General features: G+C 47.9%; 2 protein-coding genes across 7 annotated transcripts in view; one reads left to right on the top strand and one right to left on the bottom strand.

Moving 5' to 3' along the window:
• Positions 1-401: 401 nt before the first annotated feature.
• LOC309663572 (uncharacterized protein) lies at positions 402-11,943 on the bottom strand. The gene is made up of 2 exons (XM_082467643.1): positions 8,033-11,943; positions 402-1,793 (listed from the first exon to the last, which is right to left on the bottom strand). The coding sequence occupies exon 1, from the start codon at positions 11,530-11,532 to the stop codon at positions 10,930-10,932; it is 603 nt and encodes a 200-aa protein (XP_082323769.1). The 5' UTR covers positions 11,533-11,943; the 3' UTR covers positions 402-1,793; positions 8,033-10,929.
• B4GALT1 (beta-1,4-galactosyltransferase 1) overlaps positions 11,766-22,476 on the top strand; it is a 49,745-nt gene continuing 39,034 nt past the window's right edge. For 2 of the 6 annotated variants that reach the window (XM_082467602.1, XM_082467603.1), the window contains exon 1: positions 11,768-12,372. In XM_082467602.1, coding sequence (XP_082323728.1) covers positions 11,949-12,372 — 424 coding nt within the window. In that variant the 5' untranslated portion in view covers positions 11,768-11,948. Of the gene's footprint in view, positions 12,373-22,476 lie in introns of all 6 variants that reach the window. The other 4 variants (XR_014265347.1, XM_082467600.1, XM_082467601.1 and 1 more) reach the window with 3 other exon arrangements.

Below are 22,476 nucleotides of genomic sequence, written 5' to 3'. Positions count from 1 at the left end.
TCTTCTGTTGCTGAGACCCCAGCTGGAATGTTGAATTCAGTCCTGGGCACTGCTCTTTTATGGAGGAAAGACAGGCTAGAGCCTGGTCAAAGAAGAATGATCAAGACAGGGAAGGAACTCAACCATGAAGCATGAAGAACAGTAGAAATGATAGGTATTAGTCAGCCTAGAGAGGAATTGTCTTTAGGTTGGGAGAAGGCATATGTCTGATCTTTTTAAATAAGTTAAAGACCATCAAGGGACTTCCCTGGTGGCACAGTGGTTAGGAATCTGCCTGCCAATGCAGGGGACATGGGTTCAATCCCTGGTCCAGGAAGATCCCACATGCTGTGAAGCAACTAAGCCCGTGTGCCACAACTACTGAGCCTGCGCTCTGAGCCCATGAGCCACAACTACTGAGTCCGTATGCCACAACTACTGAAGCCCGCACGCCTAGAGCCCACGCACCGCAACGAAGACTAGCCCCTGCTCCCCGCAACAAGAGAAAGCCCGCATGCAGCAACGAAGACCCAACGCAGAAAAAAATAAAATAAAGACCATCAAGTGAAAGAGGATTCAGTTTATTCTCTGTGGCTCCATGTAACATAGCTAGCATCACTGCTACTAGCGAGTTTCACCTTAATATGAGAAGGGTTTAATTTTTGGGTCCATGATATCCACAACAGAGCAGGCTGCCTCATAATATAGTGAGTTCACTGTCGCTGGAGGTGTGCACACAAAACTGGATGAACTCTCAGAGAGTATATTGTGTTGGGGGATCCTACTGTGTGTGGGTGAAGGAAGAGTTGGTGTCCTTCCAACTTCTCTCCAATTCTTAAATCTTATCAAGTCCATAGGACAGGTTGGGAAGGGGAGGAAACTGGAGGTGGGGAGACCAGAGGAATTGCAAATTGTGAGTTATAAAAAAAAAAAAAAAGGAACGGAAGGTTGCATTATTCTGAATTCTTCACCACTCCCCGTACCCAATCCCTTTGCCATGTGACTTTGAAGTCCCTCCCACTAGAGATAGAATACACTTTCTTGTCCTGCTAATGTTGGGTTGGCCAAGTGATTTGCTTTGGCTCACGGAGTGTGAGTAGAAGTGACCATTCCAAGCATAGTCTCTAAGAGGCATTGGATTTTTTTGCTCACCCATCTTGTGCTTTTGCCATTACCATGTGAAAAACATGCCCTTGGTAGGTATCACAGAATAGAGACACATGGAGTAGACTCACCTAGCCAACTTACAGACCTAAAGCCTTAAGCAGAGCTGCCCCAGCTAACACATGGACACATGAGAGAGAAATAAATGCTTTATTGTTGTACAGCACTTAGATTTGGTGGTTATTTGCTACGTAGCATCATTATGGCAATAAGACAGATCGGATATTCCAACAGACTTTCAGATACAGTATTGAAGGCAGTTCTCAGGCTTCTGCTGGACTTTCTAGGATCTGAGGAAGTAGCACTTGAGGGAAGGAACTCATCCCAACAGATTGTGGGTATATCCTGTCCTGGGTATAGATGTTGCTGGGAATGGATGGCCAAGGTCACTTTGTGGGGCACAGACCCAGTGCTGGAGGCACTTTGTGGGTTTGGGGTAAAGAGTGAGAGGAGGAAGCCAACCTCACTTCAGGTCATGGGAAGAAGTCCAGCTGGACACTCAAAAGAAAGTGTGGATGGGAGTACCATCCTGAGAAACAGTTTGTGTTGTGATGGATTAAAGATGACCACAAATTCTTTACCACATCTCTCATCAAGAGGTAAAGTCTATTTCCCCTCCTCTTGAATCTGGGCTGGCTCTGTGACTTGTTCTGACCAACAGAATGTGGCATATGTGTCACTGAATAACTTCCAAGACTTGACCTTAACAGATCTTCCACTCCCTCCTATGCATTTGGAATATGCCTTCTTAGAGTCTAGCTGCCATGCTGTTAGGAAGCCCAAGCAGTCATGTGGAGAGGCCCACATGGAGGAAAACTGAGACCTTTGGCTAAGGGTTCCAGCTAAACACCCAGACAGCAACCAGCACTAACTTTTAGCCATGTGAATGAGGCCATTTATACCTTCCAGACATTCTATTACCCCAGCCAACACTATATGAAGCAGAAAACCACCTAGTTTTTCTAAGAAACCCCAATCAGGGTTTTTGACTGCAAAAACAGCTTACTCAAAGTAAACTAAAACCTAGAGAAAAGATTAATTCTAGGACACTCCCAGTAAAGTTTGGATAAAGTCAAGAATGTGACTGTGGCTCTTTACGATCTCATAGATTTCAAGCAGTGTCTTATAGACTTCTCAGCTAGACAAAAGTGCTTCCCATAGTACCCCGACTCACAGCCAAAAGAAGGGAGGAACTTATCTTAAGGTTTGGGGATATAGTTTTTGTCTAATGGAGTGAAACTCAATAAGGTTCATGGGAAATGCACAATATTTTTGTTTGTTTATTTTCTTCCCCTCCAAGAGAATTGTACCAGCGTTAAGTACCACTAGCTTGGACTAAAATAGGCAAAGACAGTTCAAAATGAAATGAGGACACTGGGCACTTAGCAAAGCAGCCTGAACAAATTACTCTGCTGCAAACAAGGGAAAGGAGGAATGACCCAGAGGATGGAGCCAAGAGCCCAGAGGGTGAAGAGCCACAGAGAATCACATTCCCTGCTCCTGGAGCAGGGGGAATTGGTGACATTTGCGCTATTGGATCTCAGATTTCCTAAAGACCTAAGGACCGCTATGTGTCTTTTATTACCCCTTTTTAAGTGGGAGTTTCTATTATGATTTTCCTGTCTCTGTCTTCCCATTGTATGTTGGATCTGTACGGGAAAAGATAACTTACAGGAAAGTTGCAAGTTTAGTACAAATACTTTTTTGGACTCTTTGAGAGTAAATTTCTGACGTGATGCCACATTACCCAAAACCTTACGTGCATATTTCCAACATAACCACAATCATCAAAATAAAGAAATTAACATTATATATTACTATCATCTTTTTTGTGTGTGTGATGGCCCAACAGGGCAAATACTTTTATTTTTTTAATTTTTTACTAATTTTTATTGGAGTATCGTTGCTTTACAATGTTGTGTTAGTTTCTAATGTACAGCAAAGTGAATCAGCTATACGTATACATATATTCCCTCTTTTTTGGGTTCCCTTCCCGTTTAGGTCACCACAGAACACTGAGTAGAGTTCTCTGAGCTATACAGTAGTTTCTCATTAATTATCTATTTTACACATAGTATCAATAGTGTATATACGTCAATCCCAATCTCCCAATTCATCCCATCCACCCTTTTACCCCCTTGGTGTCCATTCATTTGTTCTCTACATCTGTGTCTCTATTTCTGTTTTGCAAATAAGATCATTTATACCATTTTTCTAGATTCCACATATATGCATTAACATATGATATTTGTTTTTCTCTTTCTTTTTTTATATGTAACTCTTTTTTTATTCTTTCATTTTTAAATGGCAGTGAATTTTTTTTTTCTGTTCCTTTTATAATTTTTTAAAATTGGGATATAGTTGTTTTACAATGTTGTGTTAGTTTCTACTGTACAGCGAAGTGGAGTTCCCTGTGCTATACAGCAGGTTCTTATTAGTTATGTTTTACACATATTAGTGTATCTATGTCAATCCCAATCTCCCAATTCATCCCACCCCTAACCCCCAACCCTCCGCTTTCCCCCCTTGGTGTCCATACATTTGTTCTCTACATCTGTGTCTCTATTTCTGCCTTGAAAACCAGTTCATCTGTACCATTTTTCTAGATTCCACATTGTTTTTCTCTTTCTGACTTACTTCATTCTGTATGACAGTCTCTAGGTCCATCCACGTCTCGACGAATGACCCAATTTCATTCCTTTTTATGGCTGAATAATATTCCATTGTATATATGTGCCACATCTTCTTTATCCATTCCTCTGTTGATGGGCATTTAGGTTGCTTCCATGTCCTGGCTATTGTAAATAGTGCTGCAATGAACATTAGGGTACATGTGTCTTTTTGAATTATGGTTTTGTCTGTGTATATGCCCAGAAGTGGTATTGCTGGATCATATGGTAATTCTATTTTTAGTTTTTTAAGGAAACTCCATACTGTTCTCCATAGTGGCTGTATCAATTTTTCATTGCCACCAACAGTGCAAGAGGGTTCCCTTTTCTCCACACCCTCTGCAGCATTTATTGTTTGTAGGTTTTTAAATTTTTATTTATTTTTTAAATTAATTAATTTATTTATTTTTGGCTGTGTTAGGTCTTCGTTTCTGTGCGAGGGCTTTCTCCAGTTGCGGTGAGCGGGGGCCACTCTTCATTGCGGTGCGCGGGCCTCTTACTGTCGCGGCGGCCTCTCCCGTTCCGGAGCACAGGCTCCAGACGCGCAGGCTCGGTAGTTGTGGCTCACGGGCTTAGTTGCTCCGCGGCATGTGGGATCTTCCCAAATCAGGGCTTGAACCAGTGTCCCTGCACTGGCAGGCAGATTCTTAACCACTGCGCCGCCAGGGAAGCTCTGTAGGTTTTTTGATAATGGCCATTCTGATGGGTGTGAGGTGATACCTCATTGTAGTTTTGATTTGCATTTCTCTAATAATTAGTGATGTTGAGCATCTCTTCATATGTTTGTTGGCCATCTGTATGTCTTCTTTGGAGAAATGTCTATTTAGGTCTTTGGCCCATTTTTTGAGTGGGTTGTTTGTTTTTTTGATATTGAGCTGCATGAGCTATTTGTGTATTTTGGAGATTAATCCCTTGTCCATTGCTTCGTTTGCAAATATTTTCTCCCATTTTGAGGGTTGTCTTTTCATCTTGTTTATGGTTTCCTTTGCTGTGCAAACGCTTTTAAGTTTAATAAGATCCCATTTGTTAATTTTTGTTTTTATTTTCATTACTCTAGGAGGTGGGTCAAAAAAGATCCTGCTGCGATTTATGTCAAAGAGTGTTTTGCCTATGTTTTCCTCTAAGAGTTTTATAGTGTCTGGCCTCACACTCAGGTCTTTAATCCACTTTGAGTTTATTTTTGTGTGTGGTGTTAGGGAGTGTTCTAATTTCATTCTTTTACATGTAGCTGTCTGGTTTTCCCAGCACCACTTATTGAAGAGGCTGTATTTTCTCCATTGTATATTTTTGCCTCCTTTGTCACAGATTAGGTGACCATATGTGCGTGGGTTTACTATCATCTTATCTTTAGGCCCCAGTCAAGTTTCACTGGTTGTTCCCCAAATATTCTTTATGGCAGAAGGATCCACTTCAGAATCACGGTGATGCATTTGGCATTCACTTCTCTTTAGTCTCCTTTAATGGGGAACAGTTCCTCCGTCTTTCCTTGACTATCATGATCTTGACATTTTTTAGGATTTCAGGATAGTTATTTTGTAGAATGTTTAATAATTTGGATTCCTCTAATGTTTCCCATTGAAATCACAAGTGTTTTGTGGGGGAGGTACTTTGAAGTTATGTAAATATCTCATTACTCATTAAAGTGTCTTTATCCTAATTAACTTAAAAGCTTCACAGCAAAGGAAACCATAAACAAAACGAAAAGACAACCCTCAGAATGGGAGAAAATATTTGCAAATGAAGCGACCAACAGGGATTAATATCCAAAATACAAAAGCAGCTCATGCAGCTCTATGTCAAAAAACCAGACAACCCAATCAAAAAATGGGCAGATCTAAATAGACATTTCTCCAAAGAAGACATACAGATGGCCAAAAAGCACATGAAAAGATGCTCAACATCACTAATTATTAGAGAAATGCAATGAGGTATCACCACACACCCATCAGAATGGCCATTATCAAAAAACTTACAAACAATAAATGCTGGAGAGGGTGTGGAGAAAAGGGAACCCTCTTCCACTGTTGGCGGCAATGAAAATTGATACAGCCACTATGGAGAACAGTATGGAGTTTCCTTAAAAAACTAAAAATAGAATTACCATATGATCCCGCAATCCCACTCATGGGCATATATCCAGAGAAAACCATAATCGAAAAAGATACATGTACCCCAATATTCATTGCAGCACTGTTTACAATAGCCAAGACATGGAAGCAACCTAAATGTCCATCAACAGAGGGATGGATAAAGAAGATGTAGTACATATATACAATGGAGTATTACTCAGCCATAAAAAAGAATGAAATAATGCCATTTGCAGCAACATGGATGGACCTAGAGATTATCATACTAAGTGAAGTCAGACAGAGAAAGACAAATATCATATGATATCACTCACATGTAGAATCTAATTAAAAAATGATACAGATGAACTTATTCACAAAACAGAAACAGAGTTAAAGATATTGAAAACAAACTTACGATTACCAAAAGGGAAATGTGGGTGGGGGGAGGAATAAATCAGGAGTTTGGGATGAATGTACATACACTACTATATGTAAGATAGATAACCAACAAGGACCTACTGTATAGCACAGGGAACTCTATTCAGAATGCTGTGATAGGGACTTCCCTAGTGGCACAGTGGTTAGGAATCCACCTGCCAATGCAGAGGACACGGGTTCAATCCCTGGTCTGGGAGGATCCCACATGCCGCGGAGCAACTAAACCCGTGCGCCACAACTACTGAGCCTGTGCTCTGGAGCCCGCAAGCCACAACTACTGAGACTGCACCACAACTACTGAAGCCCGCGTGCCTAGAGCCCATGCTCTGCAACAAGAGAAGCCACCGCAATGAGACACCTGCACACCGCAGTGAAGAGTAGCTCCCGCTCACTGCAACTAGAGAAAGCCTGTGCACAGCAACAAAGACCCAATGCAGCCAAAAGTAAATTAATTTAAAAAATTTAATGTTCTGTGATAACCTATATGAGAGAAGAATACAAAATAGAAAGAATATATGTATATGTATAACTGAATCACTTTCCTGTATACCTGAAACTAACACAACCTTGTAAATCAATTATACTCCAATAAAATAAAGTAAAAAAAGTTTCTTTATATCAGTATGAACTCATGGTTTCCTATTTTGTTCAAGTGGTTGTAAACTGTTCCTATCAATATTTATCTTCATGCTCAAATTGTTCCAGATTTGGCCAATGGGAGCCTTTTCAAACTGATTTCTGTGCTCTTTTGACATATTGTCTTCATTCTTTGAGCTCTTTCTTACTTTCTGGCACAAGATTTTCCAGGCTCATCTTGTAATATCCCTGAGGTCAGCCTTTTCTCCTAGAATATCTAGTTTCTTTTATTCGAAAATGGTATTTAGAAACCAAGATTTGGGTATAGATGTGCTCATTGCTATTGGGAAGTTTCTGCCCTCAGGAGTTCTCCCAGATATTCCCTCATATTTACATATAAACACACACACATCTATATTTATTTCATTATCTATCTATATATTGAAAAGTATGAATTCACAGCAATTTCTCCAATTCCAGTAAAGTGTCAGAGTTCATTTTAGTTTTCTATTTGTCCATATTTGTAACTCCCTTCTTGGACAGTCAGAAACTTGGGTGACTCTCATTATGTATATATATATAGTTACTTTTAATCAGTCTCCCTGTATTTAACAATCTCCTCATCCCACTTGGGCTCCAACACGCTGCACTGGGCTGCCCTACTTCACAGAAACCCCTAATACCCTAATACTCCATGGATGCCCTCTTTACTCTGCTTGGGCTTTGACACCCTGTGCTGGGCTGCCCTCCCCTCCTTGTTCAGTTGAGCTTTGACACACTATCCATGCCTATGACATTTGGACTCTTACCTTGTTTCATCCCTACGTAGTGGCCTTTGGACTGAATTACTCAGGAAGAGGAAGAAGGTAATTTGTTTTATAGTTCATACGTCACTGAACCTGAGGAACCATATCTGGACCTAATTTAGATGATATGATTTCGAGGAATTGAAATTTGTGGCCACTGGGCAAACTATGGTGGATTAAAAAGGATGACTGCCAATTCTTTACCCCTCCTCTCATCAAGTGGTAGAGTCTATTTCTACTCCCCTTGAATCTGGGCTGCCCCGTAATTTAACTAAAATGCCCACAGAACTGATGCTTAAGGCTAGGCCCTAAGGGATGTGCATTTTCTTACCTTGTTCTTGAAATGCTCATTGTAGGAACACACCCTCCAGTTTGTGAGGAAACCCAAGTAGCCATGTGAGAGGCCCTTGTGGAGAAATCCACGTGGAGAAGAACCAAGGCTCCTGAAACATGACCCATTCTAATCCAGCCCCCAGCCAGTGTCAGCTGCCAGCCATGTGAGTGACGCCATTTTGGAACTTCCAACTGTGCCAGTGCCCCAGCTGATACCACGTGAAGCAGAACTGCCAGTCAACCCACAATATTCTAAGAAAGAAATGGCTCATTTTAAGATACTAAGCTTTGGGGTGGTGTGTTACACAGAAATAAATAACTGTCTACCATGTGCCAGGCACTATTATATGCCCTTCTGATCTACTAGGGTGAAACAAATGTAAACTGACAGGTGCAGTGAGGGTACTATGAGAGGGCAGAGGAAATGCCACTAACCAGCTGAAGGCAGCCTGCAGGGAGGAGCAGACAGCGGGGTGATTCTGGGCAGATCAGCATTGGATGGGCAAACTACCAAACCCACGCAGATCCCAGCTTTTGTCCAGTCAGCACTGCTACTTCTTCCTCCAGGTATCTCCCCATGGTATTAATTTTTCACCTGACAAAGCCGAGAGTGAAAAGAGCTGGAGAAGGTTATCTTGGGTCTGTCTCTGTCTCTAACTCCAGTTCAGGTTTAGACAGCTGGACAATGTTGTCCGGAGAGTTTCTGACTTTCTGGGCCTTTGTGAAGCAAGAAATTTACCAATTCTAGGCACCTCTGGGTGGGGGGCTGTTGAGGCTGTGTCAGGCCTCAGTGGACTCTGCATGTTCCCAAGAGATAGTTAGCAAGTACTGTTCCTTTTCCTGCTTTCTGGCCACAGCGAGGGTCTTGGGGTAGGTCTGTGACCCCTAACCTCCCCTCAAGTCTGTCTCCTGGTCATTATCTGGACACATGGAAGATACACCTCCATTTTCCCCTCCTCACATTTTTCAGATAGGGGACAATTCTGACCCATCCTCACTTATTAGCCAGGCATTTTTCTCTAGGCATAGACTGTTGGGGCCAGCTTCACCCTCACCAGTTCCCTGGTGAACGACTCTTGAATTTGTGTTCTAACTACAATAGTTCTTCCCCTCTCCCCTTCCCACATTATCAAGATGATCATAAGCATTCATTAACAGGTATTTTAACAAATATCTATTCAGTGCCAACTATGTGTCGGGTTCATTTCTAGGAGCTGAGGATATAGTAGTGAACAAGAGAGAAAGTTCTTGCACTCATGCAGCTGATCTTCTAATGAGAGAGACAGACAACAAACAATAAATTAAATGTATAATTCTGGGTAGTGATACCTACTCTGAAAAAAATCAAGCAGGTTAAGCAGCTTTGGGTGGGGGACTATTCTACATAGGGTAGTCTGAGAAGACCTCTCTCATAAGGTGACATTTGAGAGATCTGAATGAAGTATGGGGCTAAGTATTTCGTAAGTGTTTCAGGCTAAGTGAACAGCAAGTACGAAGGTCCTGAGGTAGGAAGTAACAGGGCAAGTTCAAGGAATAGCAGCAGTTAGGTCAGTGTGGCTAAAGTACATAGAGCATGGTAGAGGGTGATAGGAGAAGAGGATGGGGAATAGAGATAGAAACCAGATTAGACAGGGCTTCTACAAATTTGGAGTTCGTTCTAAATAAAATGGCATGAACTGATTTACGCTTACAAAGATCTCCCTAGCTGCTGTTTGGAGAATAGACTGGGGAGGGGGCATGGTGGAGGTAGAAGCAGGGTGACCAAGTAGGAGGCTACCTTATAACCCAGGTCAACATGATGGTGGCTTGGTCCAGGACAGTTACAGCAGAGTTAGCAAGTGGTTAATTTTGATAATTTGAAGGTAGCACTGACAAGACTTGCTGAGGGATTGGAAATGGCATTTAAGAATAAGAAAAGCACATTGAGGACACCTTTTAGGTTCGAGGCTTGGGGGAAATGGATGAACAACAGTGCCATTATCTGAGGTAAGTAAGAATGGGAGTGGAGTGTAGGGAGTAGGTGCTGAGTTTGAGATGCCAGTAAGAGAGGCAGTGGAATATGAGTTGGTTGGTCAGGGCTGGAGATGGAAAATTTTGCAGTCATCAGCATACAGATATTACTGAATACAAATCACACTCTTTTCTGTGTAGATGGAAAAGAGCATCATGGACTATGGCCTGGGGCCTTCAACAACCAGCGAAGAGAGAAGCCCAGAAAAGAGACAGAGGAGTGGCCAGTGAAATGAGGAAGATCAGAAAAGCCTGATGTCCAGGAAGCCAAGTGAAGAAAGTAGATTCTGTGTGATCACAACCACATGTCAACTCCTGAGCCTCAGTTTTCTCATCCGTGAAATGGTGAGAGTAACAACTGCCCACTTCATGGTGTTGTTAGGATTGAGGCAATGTAATGTAAAGCAGTTACACTTGTGTCTGACTGGTATATAGGAAACTCTCAGTCTATGGTAGCATTGTTATTATTTCCTCCACTTCAGAGTAGGCTGCCACAGCCCTCAGCTTCCCCATCCACATAAGTGACAGCACCTCCATGAGTCCTTCTCAGAAATGAGGTGTCCCTGCTCACTCAGGCAACCAGGTGGGCCTGACGAGTGGCCTCTGGGTCAAATTTGAACCAAGGGACTTCAGTGCCTAAACCTCTCACCCATACAGCTTCCAGCCCTTACTAGCAAATCAACAAGTGGTAAATAAAGGTTTTAGAGCCAGAATTCTGCCTCTGCCTCTCACCAGCTGTGGGATCCTAAGCAAGCTTCTTAACCTTCCTGAGCCTTGAATTCTATCTGTAAAATGGGAACAATTCCTACTTCATGACATTGTGTCCAGGCCCGCGCAGACTGTAAATAAAGCCTGCTGATCTCCTCCTGCATGGCGGCGCGGGAGTCACTGGGGCTCTTTGACACCCTCCCACGCAGTGCATGGTGTGGGATGCGCTAGAAGAAGCACCCACGCATCCCCCACAACCGAGCTGGGCGGGTCTCTGGGATCCCCTAACCTGGGCTGTAGGACAGTGAGCTCAGAGAGGCGGAGACTCGTCCACTTTCTTTTCCGCAGGGCGCCGGGTGAGCCGCGCCTAGTTGCTGGGCCCCCACCTCGGTAGAGGGGCCTAGCTCGGCCAAGGGAGGGGGTTCCGAACGTCCCAGAGACTCCCTCTTCCGCTGTCCTACCTCCTGCTGGGCGTCGAAGCCGTTTCCTGGGCAACCCTTCTCCGCCCCTCTTCCTGACCCTCCCCCCAGGTCTACCGAGGTCCACCGTCAGGAAAGCCGCCGCGGCCCCCGACCCCTCAAGACCACGACTAGTCTGCTCTGTTCTCTTCCCTCCTCTCTGACGCGGCGCTGCAGGCCCAGGCGCATAACCCAGCCCTTCAGCACCGCAGGAAGTGGCGGCGCTTCTCGGGGGCAGCTCGGAGGAAGAGGAGGAGGAGGGGGAAGCGCGGCTTAGTAGGGACCGAAGCCCCACGGGGCAGGCTGCGGAGGAGGGCGGCATGAGCGCCCGAAAGCTCGGCTCCAAGGCTGCGGGCTGCCAACTGCCGCCCCGAACGGCTCCGCCCCGGCGGCCCACCCTCCACAGGCCCCGCCCCGCAGCTCGGCCCCGCCCCACACAGTCCCGCCCCCAGCTCCTGTACCGAAAACGCGGCTCCAGCCGGCGGCCCTGCCCCCGCCCCGCTGGCGGCCTCGGCCCCGCCCCCTTCCGCGCCAGCCCCTCGGCCGCACTTTGCTTGCTGGGCTGCTGAGCCGGCCCGAGTCTGAATTCCGCCGCCTGCCCGCCGGCGCCGCTCCCTCGCCTCCTCCCCCGATCCCTCCCCCAATTGCAGTGGTCTGGCAGTGTCTGGCCGGCGGCCCGCGGGCGGGCCGCCCTGCCCGCGGTAGCCCACCCCCCCCTCTTAAAGCGGCGGCGGGAAGATGAGGTTTCGGGAGCCGCTCCTGGGCGGCAGCGCCGCGATGCCGGGCGCGTCCCTGCAGCGGGCCTGCCGCCTGCTCGTGGCTGTCTGCGCGCTGCATCTTGGAGTCACCCTCGTCTACTACCTGGTCGGCCGCGACCTGAGCCGCCTGCCTCAGCTGGTCGGGGTGCCCACACCGCTGCAGGGCAGCTCAAACGGCGCCACCGCCATCGGGCAGCCCTCCGGGGAGCTCCGGCCCCGAGGGGCCGCACCGCCGCCGCCTTTGCGCACCTCTTCCAAGCCGCGCTTGGGTGGCACCTCCAACCCAGACGCGGACTCTCGCCCCGGCCCCGGCCCCGGCCCCGGGAGCAACTTGACTTCGGCCCCAGTGCCCCCCGCCACAGCACTGTCGCTGCCCGCATGCCCTGAGGAGTCCCCGCTGCTCGGTAAGGTACCATGCACGTTCGCCCATGCCCTCTTCCTCGACAGCCAGTCTCCCTATTCCGGATCAGAGCCCCTAATCCCAAACAGGTTCCGGGCTGGATGGGGGTGAGAGGTTGGGAGGTGAGTCCCTTCGGATTCATGCTGGAGGCTGGGTCGGGGACGGTTTAAGTAAGCCGTAGCCACCGCCACCCACCCACCCCCGATCCCAGAACCGGAGAAGGCCTTGGAGACTTCCCTGCTCTGGCCCAAGCCTCAAGAAGTTTTGGGAGTTTGAGTCTGCTTAGAACTCGGAGCAGCCTTCTCTCTGCTAACTCTGGTAGGGACTACGAGGCAGCTCAGAGTAACCCGCTCTCTCTAGTTTGGAACGCTGATGATGAGGCCTCCAGGAGGGAAGGGAGCAGACCTCCCAGGTCACATCTCCTGTCTTCACATAGAGCCACTGCCTCCTGAGTGTGGGTTAACTCTTTTCCTAAGCTTTTGGGCAAGTAACTTGTCCCTAAACCTCTGGTTTTTCATCTGTTAAATGGGAATAAGTGGTACCTGTTTCCGGGGGGGTGTTTTGGAAGATTAGACCAAACAGTGTAAACAAGCGTTTACAAGAATGAGGGTAAGCCCTCAGTAAATTGTCACTATTGTGTTCAGTTCCTCCTCTGCAGAGATCCGTGCCCTGGGGCCCTCCTACCCTGCTTCCTGCCCTTGTAGCTTCCCAAAAGCAGGGCCCTCCCAGGGGCCGAGGGTATTTGTACCAGTATAATGTGTGTACCCTGGGGGCTGGAGGGCTAAAATATAATCAGTTAGCACCAAGTTGTCCCTTCCTGGTAGCAGCAGCCTGGAGTCTCAGGTATCTTGCCCAGATGATCTAAACCGGGACTCCAGCCTCTGTTTCAGCACAAGCAGAGAGCTTGGGTCGGTGGGTTTGCATTCCTTATGTCACAAGTAGGCTGAGCCCATGCCCACCGGGACCTCCCCTTGACCTGTAATCCACAGGCAGTCAGGCACAAGGCAGCCACAGGTTGCTCCCAAGATTACCAGACAGGTGGCTGCTCAGTTTCAATGCCAGGGTGTAGAGAATGTCGTTCTGAGTGAGGGACCCTGGCAGGAGGACAGGCATCCTGCCAGTAGGAACTCTGTCACTTTTTCACAGAGCCCAGACAGAGCAGGCCTCCTACACACTCTTGCTCAATTTCTCCAATAATTACTTCAATATTTTCATATCAAGTTTGGGAGGATGCTCCTGGAATTGGTCAGACATGAACTGTGGTAATAAAGGGGACTTTTTTTTTTCTTTTTTAAGCAGAAACTTGAATTCTTTTGGACTTGATGGTTAGTCTGGGAAGCAGACTGGTCCTGTAAAATGAAATGGAATCTTTGCCATGCTGCTAAGTGTCTGACCTCAGGCATGTTACAGAGTTCCTCAGAGTCTCTTTCTCTTGTGTAAAACGGGGTTGTCCATGCTTAACTCACAGAGTTATTTTTAGGACTAAATGAGATTGTGTATGTTAAGTACATGGCAAATAGGACCTGGGACTTGAAGTTTCATTTTCTCAGACTCTGGAGATGGCTGTGAACAGCAGAGAAGGAGGAAGAGGGCTGGTGAGTTCTCAGACCACAGAGGCCAGATTTTGATCTTTTGTTTTTAATTGTTGCCTGGATATTATGTAGAAGGAAAGAGAAATTAATTAGCAAATTAAAGGAAAGTACCCCAAAGTTCATTAGATTGGTGTTTGAGGTGTAGGATCTTCTCAATGAATCATGAGAGGCCGTGGTGGCCCACCTTGGTGTTGCCCAGTGATTGGGTGACGAGTTACTGCTGTTTCTACGTTGACTCTGAACTGGCGGCACGAACAGACTTCATGAGAGATACAGTGTTGGAGGGCGAGGGGAGAGGCCCTGGGCTTTCTGTCGCTTGTCTGCCTTTGTGTGACATGCATGGGACCGTGACGTTTCGGCTGCTGCGGAGGTAGCCCCGGAAGGTGAGGGTGGAGTGTTTTTCTTCACTTTTATTGAGCCCTTGGGTTTGAGGGTTGGGTGCTCTCGAAGTGGAGGCTCCTGGTTAGGAGAGAGGCTTGAGAAAGCTGAAAGTCTCCTGGAGAGTGTGTGGGCTGGGGGAGTCAAGCCCATCTGTTCAGCGGGGCAGGTGTCAGCCAAAGCCATTGCGTGGTGGTTTCGAGGTTGGTGGGAGAAAGCATCCGTGGGGTTTAAAGCTGTGGCCTTTTCACTACTTGCAGTTCCTTTCCACAACTGGGCTCTACTTTCTGGTGTCCAAGGGTCTGTGCCAGATGCTGTGATCCCTCCGGGCTGGTAGGTGGTGGGTAACGGGCATGCCCTTCCCTGCAGGAGCCAGGCACCAGACTGGGCTGCTGACGGGTCACTGTTGGATCTGTCCTGGGTTGTTAGAGCCTCAGGATAGACTTCAGATAGACTTGGGTTTGAATCCTGCCAGTGTCTACACTGTGCATTAGGGCAGGTTGCACAGTTTGGAGCCATAGTAGGCTCTGCCCCGGGACACCTGCTGGGCTGATGTGAGGCTTTCAGGAGTGAGGGCTGCAGGGGAAAGGTGGGTCTTTCCTGAGGATTCCTGCAAGTTCCCCAGGGAGTTCTCCGGGGGAGTCCAGGCCTGTAGGCGCTGTCGCTGTCGTGTTGGCCCTTGGGCTGTGCAGCATCTCACTGACCATGGCAGTGGGGCTCCCTTTTCTGGCAGCCTGGGTGTTTGCCGGAGATGTAGTCAGCCTGGGAGGAGCAGCGGCCTTGCGTTGAGTTACTTTTCCCGGAATGAATGTTTATCTCTGCTTAGATTTGGCGGCAGCTCCACGTGACTTGACTAGCACTGGCGCTGCCCGCCCAGAGAGGGGCTGGCTGGGGGCGGGGCGGGGGCAGTACCTCAGGTAGGACTGGTTAGGGGAGGCTGGGCTGACCTGGGCAATTGGTACAGTCTATGGGTGGGAGGCGGGCAGTGGTGAGTATAGGACTGCCTAAACCCGGGGCCCCTCTTGCCCAGCTATGCTTTGAAGAGAGCCTCTTCCTTTGTTCAGAAAAGGACTCTGATCTAGAGGTGGGTGCCAGAGAGTCATGGGCACCTGGGCCAGCAAACAGCCACAGGTAGCCAGGGCCCTGGGAGAGCACTTATCCGTGAGCCGTTTTCCCCAGGTCTCATGGGGGGTGTCAGCCGAGCCTCTGCCGTGGTTTGTACCCTTGACAAGACAGAGCACTTGCTGGGTGTCTGCCGGGCTCTCGGCTGTCAGGTGTTTCTCCACCAGCACACTGTTCCCGCTTCTCCCCCTACCCCCATATGCACACATGTGGACACAAGCACGCTGCCTGGGACATAGTGTACTTCGAGGACATCTGTCTTGGCCTCCCCTCCGGAAAGGGCTCTCTCTCTTCTTTGGGATGAGTCTTAGAGCCTCATCACCTTCTGGCTTGCGGTGGAGCCTCATCCTGGGGGTTGGGGAGGCACCGGGAGCCTCCCCTGTGTCCAGATCTTTAAGCTTTGGGAGGTTAGGTAACTAGTCTTTTAAACCAGTTTTGTCCTGTTGCTTTTCCCGGGGAAAATAATTTCTTGACCTACACACAGACATGCCTTCTTGTCTAACAATCTGAGGTGGAGAAATACCCTCCATGACTATTTGGCTCACTTTTTTCCACTCAGCCTGATGGTCGCAGAAGTGTCTCCTGCCTGTTGTAATTCGTCCCAGACTCTGAGCAAGCACCGGGGCCTCCACCTGGTGAACCAGGTGCAAGCTCCTTGGGTTACAGGTTGCAAGAGCCACACGTGAGATTGGACTCAAACTGCAGCATCTTGGAACCACAGCATCCCAGGATGGGTCTCTGCAGTTCCCTGGCCCCCATCCTACATTGTGCTAGAGGGGAAGGGTCTTGCCTCAGGCCATACAGCCAGGCAGTAGCCAGCTGGGGCTGGAAAAACCAGGTATCCTGCTTCCCAGTCTAATGCTTTTCCTTAAAGTTATTGCCCGGTAGACACTTAGTGCAGAGGCTCAGGGCGGCCTAATGTGGCATTGAGTTTGGGAAGATCCCTGCTAGGTGTGTCTGTGGGTCCATCTGAGAGGTCTGATAAGGTGACAGCTTCCCTGGATTCAACAATATGCCTGTCCTAGGCTGGGCGCTAGAGCTACAGAGAGGGAGATGACAAAATGCCTTCTCTTTTGGAACTCACGGTTTAGGCAGAGGAGGCATAATTAAACCACACCGATGTCATTTAGGGAAGCCAGAGTGTGTGCGTGTATGTTTAGTCTCTGCCTCCCTAGCCATCCCCTTTCCTGCCTTTCTTCCTTCTTTCTTTCCCTTATTCAGAAACCCAGAGTTGGTATTAAAGTTCTCCAGTCCCGGTTTTATCTGATTGTGTGAAAATGTTCCTCTAATTTCTGAAGCCTTGCATTAGCTTTGTGGGTAATCTTTAACTTGCTGCTTTATAATGACTGTAACGATACATCAGCAGCCATATGGTTGGGTATTACGGTCTTTGGATAGCAGCAGTGTAGGGATTTCCAGGCTGGGGATAGACTAATTTATGGTTTGGGAAAGACGGGACAGTTAATGCCCAGGCAGTCCCAGCCCTTCCGTGGATTCCACCCTGGGGGCCTTCCAGACTTTGGGGGCAGGGCCAGGAGACTCATACCCTTTGGGCTCAGCTGGGCTCTGGATGTGTGTGAAAGGGGCCCAGGCATCCTGTGGTCAAGTCAAACCTGGTGATTTCTTCACTGACCGTTTACCCAGTGCCTCCTATGCCTCATTCCCTGCTCAGTGTTCCTTGCCTGTACTTGATAAGAAGCAGAGACTGAAATTCTGCTTGAATCCATGTCCACCTGGAAATTCCAGTTATTCTTATCTGGTTAAGCAGCAGTCCAGTTGTTTTAGGACAGATAATCAGTCCTCCCTCGCAGCTAACTCCCTTGAGGGCCTCCGCCGTGGCCATTTTACCTTTGCCTCTGGTACTGCCCATGTGGTCCAGGTGATGAGGTCACTGTAAGCCAGACCCTGACTCCTGGGGAGTTAACAAGGCATGAGATTGGATTCGGTGATCTCCACAGGGTCCCTCCTGTCCCTTAACTTGGCGAGGGATCCTGAGAGCCAGACTGTGGCTGTGATTGCAAAAGCCTCAGTTGTGAGGCCCTCTGTGTTTACCTGGGCCTACGCAGGTCGCCGGCTTGGGGGAGAGATCTTGGATCCTTTTCTAAAGGTCAGAGACCTCCAGGTTGGAAGGTTGCGGTGGCTTGGGGGGTAGGGGACAGGGTCTGGCGGGGAGCTGGTTCTGGGAGAACGTGGCCTAAAGGGATTCGTCCTTAGGAGGCAGAAGGGCTGAGTCACACGCTCAGTGTTTCAGGTTCTACTTTTCAGCCTGGCTCAGCCCGCCCCTTCCTTGCACAAATGAAGGCCAGGGGCTGTATTATTGGCTGTTGCTGAATTCTTTGGCAGTGATTTTAATGTCTGGTCTGGGTGTGTAGTGTAGCTGCTTCTCTTTCCCCCTGCCGCCTCTCCAAGCCCCTCACAAAGCCCTGAGAGAGAGGAGGAGGATTTGTCTCCCTGGGATGCCGGAGGCCAGGGTTGTGGGCCTTTGCTTTTGCCTGTTTTTTTTGAGGAGCGGGTAATCTCTTCCTCCTTTTTGTAAAAAGTAACGCAGGCTCATTGAAAACCATTTGAGAAGTTAAAAGAGGTTGAAAAGCACATCTATATTCCTATCACCTAGAGGACGCATGTTGGCAAATTTCCTGCTAGTCTTTTTTCTTGTACATGTTTCAGAATTTAGTTGATATCTTTATAGATGGGTAGATAGATTGGTATAGATAGATATAGATATAGATAGCCTGGTGTCCAGGATTTTTCCCTTAAGATTCTGTCACAGGCTTGGTCCTACACCTTTAAAAACATCAAAGGGTATAACTTTTATTATTCAACTGTTGCCGAACACACATACAGATAGTTTTTGTTTTTTTCTTAGTGGTCCAGTGAGGCTCATGCCTAAAGCTTTAGGTACTTTTTGGATTGTTTCCATAGTAGAGTTTTTTAAAAAGGAAGAAAAGGGGATGAATGCTTTTTGAGAAGGGCTTGGTTTTTAAACCAGTCTTACTAAAGGATAGACTCATTGAAAATTTCAGGTTTGCTTAGTGGTGGCAGATGAACATCATTTATTGCTGAAAAAAAGATGTGTCTAGAATTGTGATTAAAACCTAGGTGCAGGAAGCTCTTGGGGCAGGGACAGAGGGCCAGGCTGCAGGACAGACTGTGCAGTGGGGGTGATGCCCTAGGAGTCAGCTTCCTCAGGAATTGCTCCGTTTGTCTCCTTAGCAGCCAATTCCCTGGGCCGGACTTACGTGCACTGTGGCCCTGGGGCCATGGTGCTGGGTGAGCACCGGTGCTAACGCAGTGCTGGTGACGTGACTGAGATGTGACCGTGTCCACAGGAGGTGTGGGAACAAGCTAGCAAACCAGGTTCTGAAACATACAGCACAGTTCTCCTACCTCCAGAGGGTCCTGAGATCTGGAGAAGGGCCAGGAGGTGAGAACCTGTAGGTTTCTGGGAATTCCTTTCAGGAGAAGCCTCAGAGACCAGCAGAGCTGGCACTCAGGCTCTTCGCAAGGCGCCTGTTTTGAAGTTATGCCACTTTGAATGTCCTCACTGGAGCTAAATTCTCCTCTTCTGAGGGGCACTTTGGATTTGGGACTCTGCCGAGGGTCACTGGCCCAGAGCCCGGGGGTCAAGGGGGAGGCTGCACTGCGGGAAGGGGCAGGGTATGTCAGACCAGCGTGACCAGTAGGGTGTGAGGTCAGGCTCCTTCCTGCCTCACCACGTGGGTCTCCAGGTCCTGGGGAGGGGCCCTGGCAGGGGCTCCAGTAACTGCCTGGCCTCGTGACAGGTTGCATTCTGAAAATGCCTTTAAACATTTCTTTAAAAGTTTCTTCCTGTTTTGCATAATGTCCTTTTGCCTTTGACGTTCCTGAAACTGAACTGCAGAGCTGTCGTGTTTCAGGACACCACCAGCTTGAAAAAACAGGAAAGGACTCCCAGTTAGGGTGGACCTAGGGAAGCTGGTATTTGCAATATAGGAGCTCAGACACTCGGCGTGGAGGTGTTAGGTAGCTCCTGTCATTCAGATGAGCGCTTCGGGCAGCCTGGACAGGGTCCCTGCCTGGCTGAGAATGGGTAGAATTGAATCTTCACTCCAAAGTCAGAAGGGCACCGCCCACCCCACCCCCACCCCCCACCTCCCCACCCCCCCACCCCCCCCCACCGAAGAGGGTGAATGGGGACTCATTTGCTCATTCAGCAAACTTTTCTTGGTAACTACACTATATGAAGCATAGGAGACAGACATGAGCAAGGGCTGGCCCCTGCTCTCGGGGAGCCCCTCAGCGGTGGACAGATCCTGGCAAAGAGAGGACAAAGCGTGGGTGTGCCCAGGGCACTGAGGAGGTACAGGGAGCTGGATGGGTGGCCTGGGCCAGGGCCAGAGTCAAAATGAAGGGCCTTTCTTCCAAGCACTGATTTTTAGCATCCCTGTCTCTCAGCATGTTTGAACAGTCTCCCTGGTTGGGAGGGGCAGGGGTCTACTGCCTGTCATTTCCTCTAGCTGCTGTTACATGGGGAGACTGCCATAACCGAAGTCCCAGCTGTTGCATGCAGTCGCCGGCAGGGCAGGAGAGGGCAGGAAGTAGAGGCGGCGTGAAGGGAAGATGATAAAAGAGAGAGAAGTTGGTGTAGCTGGGACCGTGCTGGACGAGGGAAGGCTGAGGATAGCTAGACTGAGGAACCAAAGGGAGGAAGGAGAAGGGAAGAGGTCAGAAGGAGGTGCTTGTGGTCTGCAGAGCGGGGGGGCGAGCCTCGAGGGCCTCTGGAGCGAGGAGTCTGAATTCTGGTTCTAGCTCATTATATCATTTCGGGCAAACCCCGACTGCCTTGGTCCCTTCTCCCCTCTCTGAAGTTTGAGTCACGCTAAACCTGTTGGTCTTTAGTGCCCTTCCTCTTCTTCCTCCTGGAGTCTAGGCTGGGGTGGAGGGAAATCCTGGTCATATCTGCAACGTGAAAGCCCTCTGAGAGTCCCTGTGAGGCTCATTACCCACTACCCATTTCAGGGGTCCTGTGGTGAGGCTTCTGCTGAAGATTTTGTCATCTCTGTTTAAGCAGGCAGAAAGATTTTTAGGTGGGTGACCTTTGAAATGGCACGAGTAGTGTTTCTATCATGCTGAGTGGCTGTGTGATCTGGGAAAGTTGTTATCCTCCCCGTGCCTCACTGCTCTCACCTGTAAAATGAGGATAATAAAAGTACCTCACAGATGTTGTGAAGTAAGTAGGCACAAAAGGGCCTGCAACAGTGCCTAACACAGAATAAGCTCCAAATATATGTTGTCTTTTATTGGTAGTACTAATAGTTCTTATTTGTGAAGATTTTGGCATTTGCTTTGTAGGATTTCTTCTTCTTCTTCCGTTTTCGATTGAAAATGCAATGTCACCACATTAAATGTTTAAAAACATATCATTTTACTCCCTACCATTGTAACAAAACATGCATCTACCACTGTAACAAAACTTGCCATTACTTTCCAAATGCATACATGTTTTACACTGTTGCGACCATAGTGTGAACTATTTTGCCTTCTGCTATATTTGTTCAACATTATCTTATAAACTGTTATGTTGCTTATAAGTATCCAAATTATCTAAAATCCTTATGGCTATTCCCTTAGCATTCAACATCACATGTTTCACCATCACAGATCATCTTGAACATCTTTGCTGCATGTAGCTCCTTGCTTCAGTTGAATTATTTCCTGGGGATAAATTCCTAGAGGGGAATTTCCAGGCCAGAGGATATGGTCATCTTTAGGACACTGGTTCACACTGCCACTTTGCTTTCCTGGAGGGCTGGAATAACCCACAGGCCCTAAATTGTAAATTCCAGGGCCAGGGATATGGGCTTTTAAAGAGTGTGGATTCCAAGAGAGAGTCAGATTTATCTGGAGTCTCACCCTTATACTCTCAGCTCTCTGTGTGTGAGTGTGTGTGAAGTTCCCTGTGTAGGGCACTGCAGCTGCTCTGGACATGAGGCTTTTCCTACAAGCCATTGCTTCTGGGCAGTTCCTGCTGAGGTTCCTGGGTATCCACAAAGGAGCCTTACTGGTGGCTCTTTCTACACTTCACACACCTTTGCCCAAAATGTTGATTTACACAACATAAGGACCTTTCCTTCTTCCTTTATTTGTGGAGTCAAACCTGTAGATTGGGGGCAGATCCTAGCTTTAAAAGCCTGGCTTTAAAATGTTGTTGATCTAAAACTTTCCAGGTTGGTTGCTGGAAACACTGCATGCAGAACCCATGTTTGACTCTAATGGGTTAGCCTGGGCACCTGACCTTTTTTTACCCCGTGCGGACGAACTCTGATCTGACAGCCCTGGTTTATGGGATCCAGACATGGGGCCCAAATGAAGAAAGGCCTTTAACTTATATTGGGTATAAATAAGTTGATCAGTAGCCCAGGGTCTGCAAACATGAATTGCCGTTTCTGTCCCTGTAGCCACCCCCCATGCACATGCCTCTTTTGTAGACAAACAGGAGCCTGCTACTTGCATAAATGTAGGAATGGCTTTAGAGCTAGTGATTTCAGTGACCAAAGGTTTACAGACTCAGTAGACGGAGTGCATTCAACCTGTGACAGCTGCTCCATTCATCCTGTAGCCCCTCCACGGGTCCTGTCTTCTGCTGCATTCCTCAGCAATCAGCTGTGACTTAACAGGGTACTCTCAGGGGTCCATTTGGAACTAGGCCAGAGCTGCTGTCAAGCATCTTGTTCCTGGGGGACCCAGGGCAAGAATTCCTTCCTGTGTAAAGTGGAGAGATAATTCTTACCTCAGAGGGTTGATAGGAGGATTGGACAGAGATGAGGTACTTGGTAATGGCAGTACTTTGTCTTTTGATCAATGCATCCCCTTGGGCAGCAAAGGCATACATTCAACACAGTAGACTGCAGGGTAAGATTTTTTTCAAATGAAGTTTTTTCCCCACTGCCCTGGGGCAGTGAAGAGGAGGAGGAAGACGCCTGAGACTGTAACCACAGTTTAGGGACAGGGTTTAGCCTGGAGCCAGACTTTGGTAG

The sequence above is a fragment of the Balaenoptera physalus genome (genome assembly GCF_965194825.1).
Source record: "Balaenoptera physalus genome assembly, chromosome: 7".
NCBI classification, from domain to species: Eukaryota; Metazoa; Chordata; class Mammalia; order Artiodactyla; family Balaenopteridae; genus Balaenoptera; species Balaenoptera physalus.
The sequence above is the reverse complement of the archived record's forward strand: the minus strand, read 5'-3'. Positions and strand labels throughout refer to the sequence as shown.

Excerpts from the sequence above, each read along its gene's own strand:
- LOC309663572 (XM_082467643.1), bottom strand. The coding sequence starts at position 11,532 with ATGCCGCCCTCCTCCGCAGCCTGCCCCGTGGGGCTTCGGTCCCTACTA.